Source organism: Nannospalax galili, unplaced genomic scaffold (genome assembly GCF_000622305.1).
Source record: "Nannospalax galili isolate Female #2095 unplaced genomic scaffold, S.galili_v1.0 scaffold28, whole genome shotgun sequence".
In the NCBI taxonomy this organism is placed as follows: Eukaryota; Metazoa; Chordata; class Mammalia; order Rodentia; family Spalacidae; genus Nannospalax; species Nannospalax galili.
Window position 1 is genome coordinate 1,592,496 of NW_008359594.1, and position 7,071 is coordinate 1,599,566.

Sequence of the window (7,071 nt, forward strand, 5' to 3'; positions counted from 1 at the left end):
CAGCATTTGGAAGATTAAGAACATGAGTTTGAGGCTAGACCTTGTCTCAGAATTAACAAGAAATTAAAGCATGCTGTTGGAGTCCACAGTCCTGTCCTCTGATGTGAGTGGTTCTCAATTCTGGTTGCAATACTAGACCACTTGGAGTCTTTTTTTAAAAAAATGTGTATGAGTGTATTGCCTGCATGTGTGTTAGTGCACCCATGTTGTGCAATGCCCTCAGAGGTCAGAAGAAGGCGACCAATCCCCTGGAACCTGAGTTATGAATGATTATTAGCCACCATGTGGGTGCTGGGTTTCGAACCTGGGTCTTCTGCAAGAACAACTAGTGCTCTTCTTAACCACAAGCACTTGGAATCTTAAAACCACTGATGCCTGCATTCTACTGGGAAGTTCCGCAGTAACTTGTCTTGGGGGGAGCCTGGTCATGGTGAGTTTTAGTTTTCAGGTGAGCCAAGCGTAACAGCATGTCTACAACTTTAGGCTGAGGTAGGATTGTGAGTTTGAGGACAGCCTGGGCTATATATCAAGACCCTTGTCTCAACAACTACAAAAGTGACTCTGCTGGGACTCTGTATAGCTATCATTCCCTTTTATCCTTATGGATGCTCTTGTGAAACATGGGCACTTCGCAATGCCCATGTGCTGCTGGTGGCAAAACAAGCCCAGAACCTGAGATTCATGAGGTTAGAAGATAGGGGTATGAAATCCCAAATTCCTGATCTCCATTTCTGAATCTGCCCAAAGGTGACTGCTCTATAAGGGCAAAATCCAGAGGAAGAAAATCATGTTCCCAAGAATAGAAATAAGTGGCTTAATCTCTTGGATATTAAATAATTTGTATCCCTATTGCACACGTGGACGAGAAGCTTCAGGCACAGGATCCACAACTAGAACAATGGCTCCTCCCTGACAAAATGTACCACTGGTAGAAGCCTAGGTGGGCTAGGCCAAAGGGGCCTGCAGGACTCTGATAGCTGCAGCTGGCTTTCCACGCCCACATTTTTGCAAAAGTATGGTCTCCTAGGCTCTTGGAACAGCCTAGGGAAGTCGAGGTCTATTACTAGGCCTTGGAGCTCTTTTGGCTTCAGCACCCCTTATGTACACAATACTTGTGTGTGTGTGTGTGTTTCTCACCGCTTGGAAAAGAGGGGTCACTGACCACGTGTGTGTGTGTTGTGTGTGTGTGTGTGTGTGTGTGTTTCTCACCACTTGGAAAAGAGGGGTTACTGACCACCCTCAGGAGATGTCGCTGCTTACATGTGACAAGCATCATCACGTCTCACAGCTATGAGACGTCACTCCTCTTGGGGTACTTATGAAGTCACTTCTCTTGGGGTAGAGAAGCCAGAAGCCAGAGTCCAAACTAAGGACCTCCGTTGACATCTGGAAAGGCTAAGTAAGGGTCATCTGCCTTCGAGATGCCACGTGGGAACCGGCAAGTGCAGCCTCTCGACACCAGCACCAACACAGGAAACCGCCACACTCTCCAACCCCCTCAAAAATGCAACAATCGGAGGCAGGCCCCAGAGCACAGGCCTGCAGTGACCAAACAGAAGGCAGCCACACCCCGGGGGAGAAGCCGGGTGGGGCCCGCGGGATCAGCGCAGCCCTCGCAGTCCAAGTTCTCCTCCCCGGGTTCGTGCCCTCGAGGCCCTGCTCCAGGCCAGGGGATACCAGAGCCCGCCAGCCCCGTGGACCCACGCAAGGGCAAGGGCGCGGCCTTGGGGCGGCGCGACAGTCGCCCACAGCCCTCCGCTGGGAAGCCGGCTCGCCCCACCATGGCCCGGGGCGGCAGTCAGAACTGGAGCTCAGGAGAGTCGGACAGCCAGCCGGAGGAGAAGACGCGGGATAACGGCGGGTGAGGCGGGGGCCGGCGTCGGGGGGCCGGGCCGCGAACACCGCGAGCTACGGGAGCCGGCGGAACCTCCGCGAAGGTTCTGGGCCTTTTTGGCGTCACGTCTCGCGGAACCTTCCGCCGGCGCCGAATAAAAGCCCGCGGCGGAGGCACCGGCGGCTCGAGTGCGGCGGTTCCGGGCGCGGAGGTCGGCCTGGGGCGAACTCGGGACAGAGCTCGGGGCGGCTGGCGGCGGCCGCGCGGAGACTGTGTCGCGCAGGAGGGCGGCGGGGGCCGGGCCGGGCCGGGCCGGGCCGGGGGACCCCGGGGGCGTCGGGGACGCGCTGACTTGCCTCGCCCGCCCCGACCCGCAGAGACAAGATGGTGAAGGAGACCCAGTACTATGACATCCTGGGGGTGAAGCCCAGCGCGTCCCCGGAGGAGATCAAGAAGGCCTATCGGAAGCTGGCACTCAAGTACCACCCGGACAAGAACCCGGATGAGGGCGAGAAGGTGCGGGCGACGCGGTCCCGGGCGCGGGGACTTGGGGGCTTTTCGGCCGGGCAGGACCGGGACTGAATTATCGAAGGCGGCGGGGAAGCCTGAGCGGCGCTCGCCTGCAGCGGGTGCGGGGCCAGGCCGGCGGGTTTAGAGTAGCCCAAGGCCGAGGCGCGGCGGGGCGCGGTCAGCGGAGGGAACTTGGCAAGGCTGCTGCAGGTGCCGGGCTCTCTGGGACTTGAACACCTCCGGAGCCCCTGAGCCGCCCATTCATTCCTCCATTCACTCTACAAGTGTTTCCGGAGCCCCTACCTACTTACCCGTGTGCCCAACCCTAGGAGGCGCCGGGATGACCTGTGGGAGCCCGGGTGTCACAGTTTTTCTGGTGTTTCTATGGTGGGAAGACAGCCTGCAAAGCTGAAACGGAGACGAGCGTGAATAGAAGTTACATACTTGGTGGGCCCCCGGGGCATTGAACTACTTTTGTTTCTGTTCCCTGTTGTGTAAGCTCTAGGGATGAGTGTGTGTAATCTTGAGTTGTACCTTAGACAAACCCAGTTCCTTGAGGGACTGAGTGGATTTGATCTGTGAGCCTGACTTATGCCTGATAGTTTTCAGACTCGGAATAGTCACTTTTTGGGTGTTAAACAGGCATAGAGAAGCCTGTAACCTGACACATCTGCATATAATGCTTATAATGAGTATTCCAGGTTTCCTGTGACAAATGACCTACAGTTGACCCTAAGTACCACTAAAAGGCTGAAATGCTCTGTATATTAGTAACCTAAATTAAACTTTCATCCTGTTTACAGAAAGACATTCTGTTTTTTGTCCCCAAAGAGGATATGACCCACCCAGACAGGTGACTTGGAGTATCAGCCTTTTTGCAAGGACATTTCCATTTCCCTTTCACTTCTTACCATTTCTAAAACAATTTTGGATGTTCCAGACCAGTGTTGGGTGCTGGGGCAGTGGTAGGAACAGACAGCAATAATACCTGGTCCACTTTTGGAGCCACTGATCACCCCTCTAGCATTCAGACTTCTGGAAACTACACTCAGATCAAAATACTTGTCTGCGTAAGTCCAAGCTGAAGTAGGCAAGCTACTTAAGGAAGGCTGGCTGGGTGGCAGTAGTGATAGAATATTTATATTTAGCCACATGTGCCGAATGTGGCTGCCACAAAGTTTAAAATGCTTCCCTGTAAGACCATTATGCCATTTGTGTTCTTTCTCATCTATATTTAGGTGGCTTACTGTAGCTTTGAAAGTCATTGGCTTTCTGCATGGTGTTGGTGATTCACAGACATGTTCCCTCAGTTCACTGTGGTCTGTTGCTGACATTCTCCTTTAAAGACAGCTTCTAGCTTCTAATTTCACGTTTCAGCAGGCAGGCGACTTGAAGGGAAACCTTCCACCCTGGTCTCAGGTCACATCTCAGCACTCACCAAGAGGCAGTTTCTGACTGTTTGCTTACCATTTAAAATGAGAGTGCTTTGGAGATCATCAAGCTTTAAAAACAAATTATACTACATGTAGTCTGTAGCTTTCACCTCCTATAACGCCTGCCTGGGCAGGTTGTTTCAAACTAATATTTACTTAAAATCAGGCCCCTATTATTAAGGTAATATCACATAAATGAGGCTTGTAGGCTGTGAGATCCAGCAGGTCCCACTTTTTTGAGGAGGTAGGGGTGAGGAGGAGGTGGGTTTTGTGCTGTACCCACTGTACTTTTCCCTCCTGCTTTCCTTGAAAGGGATAAGCCTTTAAGGCATCTTTGCAGGGCTGCCACTGACCACATGACCAGCCCTCATCCTGCTCTGATGGTGTTTAGTATCTGATACCTGTTCCACTTACAGTGCTGTGGATCTAGCTGTGTCATGTAGATACAGGGTTTGTTGTCTGGCTGAGTGAATAATGATGTGTGAGCAGAAGAGAGCCTCCAGAAGGGCAGGTTAGAAGGGAAATCATAGTGAAGGAGGACTGAGAAGACAGTTTCTAGAAAACTGCTGTAATGTACCCCAGAGAAGGCTCATTCATTCATTCACTCACTCACTAAGTAACTTCTGGTCCTGCCATGTGCTGGTTTTTGTGAGTCTGTCTGTAGTTCTGCTCTACTTTCTCTGCTCAGTGGAACCTTTTTATTTTCTTCACCTAAGCTTGTCACTGTATTATTAATGTCTTCTTCAAAAATAGATTGAGTCAGTCGTTTCCACCTTGTCCTGAGTCAACTGAGAAGGCCATTGGAGTTTTGGTCTTTGTTTTTTGCTCTGTTGTCCTGTGTTGCTAAGCAGTGGGCAGCCGTGTTTGTTGTTGGCCACTCTGCCCTGTGTGGAGTCTGTGCTTGTTCTAGCTACACTTGGTTTTCTGCAAGACACAGGGTGGCAGGTGGTAGGTCAGCAAAATAGTCCCTTTCAGGGGCAATGATAGGAGGTATATTTTGGGCTGTTCCCTTATTAAGATGTTTGGTCTTTTGGCCATTATTGTTGTTAACTTTAGTTTGAGTAACAGTGTTTAAGATAAACAAATCTTAACAGGTTTTGTAACAGTGTAGAAAATTCCAGAATACATGCTGTGGCTATAGTTCAGTTGGTACAGTGTTTACCCAGCATACAGGAAGCCCTGAGCTTGAGCACCAGCACTACACAAACCAGGTGTGGTGGTGTACACCTGTAATCTTAGCACTCAAGAGGTAGAAGCCAGTGGATCTGAAGTTCAAGGTCATCCTTGGCTATAGGTGAGTTTAAGGGAAAACTGGGATACATGAGACCCTGTCTCAAAGAAAGAAAAAGGAAAAAAGGTTTCAGAGTATAAAGGAAAACCTATAAGGAATATGCCCTGTCCACCCATGTGCCCACCAGGGTCCATTTGTGTTTTTTCTCTCCCCCTTCCTCCCTGTCTCTAGTGTTCTCTCTCTCTCTCTCTCTCTCTCTCTCTCTCTCTCTCTCTCTCTCTCTCTCTCTCTCATATATATATATATATTATTATTTTTTCCATTTTGTGACAATCCTCCTGTCTCAGCCCCCTGGGTGCTGGATTATAGTCACGAGCTACCATACATGGCTATTTTTTCTCTCTCTCTTCACTCAGTAGTTTACAGAGCAACTTGGGAACATGCTATGATAATCTTCAAAGCCATTTCCCAGTTGAATAGTCATTCACTTAAGGTTCTCTGGCAAAAGAACAGTCTGAAAGGTAAGCTGGTCAAAACCCTAATCCCATCTGGCAGGAAAGAGGGTTCCAGGCAGGAGCTGAATTAGACTCCGGAGTGCTGAGTACCCAGAGGTTGGCGGGAATCCACTGCCAGCAGTTGGAGCTCCTATCCCATGTGAGATCTGGCCTACAACTGAATGTTCCAGGTGACACGGACTTCCTCCCATTCTGAGGTTCATCTAAATCCAGCATCTTCTCAGCATCCCCAGGATATTTGGTGTTTTAGGGGTACTCTCATGGAGCATGTCAGAGAGACCCACAAGTTTGCTGGGGGGCGCCTAGCCTAGTTAGTTTCCCATCTTCCAAGCTATACACCGAATTCTGTGCTTTTAACGGGAGAAAGTAAAGTGGCAGTGTAGGATACTCGGTTCTTTGCAGAAATAGTATGAGAATTAATATGTCAAAGGACCTAGCTGCCTTATATGATGCTGATGGTGTTTGTGTGTGTATGGTATGTATGTATGTATACGTGTGAGTACAAACACATATATGTACCATGGCATCTGTGTGGAGGCCAGAGGACAACTTTCGGGAATCAGTACTCACCTTCCCCCTGTTTTTGAGGCAGAATCTCTCATTTGTGTGCTGTGTTGCATATTCCAGGCTGGCTGGCCCTACAACTTCCTGGCAATTCTTTGTCCCCACCTCCTGTCTCACTGGATTACAGATGGGCACTACTGCATCCAGCTTTTTATGTGGGTTCTGGAGATCTGAACTCAGATTATCAGGCTTTCTTGACAAGCATTTTACCCACTGAGCCATCATCTCCCCAGCTCCAATTGCTTTTTAAGATTCATTTTTAATCCTTTTTTTTGTGGTGGTGGTTGTTCATGATTATTAGCTGTTATTTACTAGTATTTATAGGTCTTGGTTAGGGATCTGTGGAATAAGGAATCATTTAGCATCTCTGTCAATTTCTCTATTGTGTCTTTGTGGCACTTTTTCTTCTTGTTCATTGTATGGAGCCACTGCAATGTAAGATGGCTATATATACTTCTGTTCCTCAGACTAAAGGGCAAAGAGCTGACCTCATTAATTTCTGAATTCATAGAATTGAGCTGTTCATTTAACCAATATTTACCAAGTATTATCCACAAGGCAGACACAGTTGTAGACTCAGGGATGCCATGCTGTGCCACGCTCACAAAACCCCTCATCTTCATGGAGCTTGCTTTCCAGGGAACCACAGCAGGAGTGTGGCCCACACAGATGCTACAGTGTGGCAGAAAATAATGACAGGGAAGGGCTGGATCCCCAGGTGGGCTTGCAGTTTGAAAGGCAGGGTGGGGAGGGGACTCCCTGAGAAGGAAGGCTTGAGAGAGAGGTGGAGGCTGTGATTGCCAGAGGACCACTGGGATACATGTTTCAGCATTCAGGAAGAGCAGGGAGGTTGGCAGAGCTGGGGAAGAATTGGGAGCAGGAACTTGGGAGACTAAGGCAGGAGGATTTACTTGTGAGTTTGAAGCCAACCTGGGTGACATAGTGAGTGAGACCTTATCTCAAAAAAAACAAAAACCCAAAGCA

General features: G+C 49.5%; 1 protein-coding gene across 2 annotated transcripts in view; it reads left to right on the forward strand.

Moving 5' to 3' along the window:
- The first annotated feature begins 1,421 nt into the window (after window positions 1-1,421).
- Dnaja4 (DnaJ heat shock protein family (Hsp40) member A4) overlaps window positions 1,422-7,071 on the forward strand; it is an 18,582-nt gene continuing 12,932 nt past the window's right edge. Inside the window, exons 1-2 of one of the 2 annotated variants that reach the window (XM_008823407.2) lie at window positions 1,422-1,861; window positions 2,212-2,350. In XM_008823407.2, coding sequence (XP_008821629.1) covers window positions 1,422-1,861; window positions 2,212-2,350 — 579 coding nt within the window. The other variant, XM_008823408.3, reaches the window with a different exon arrangement.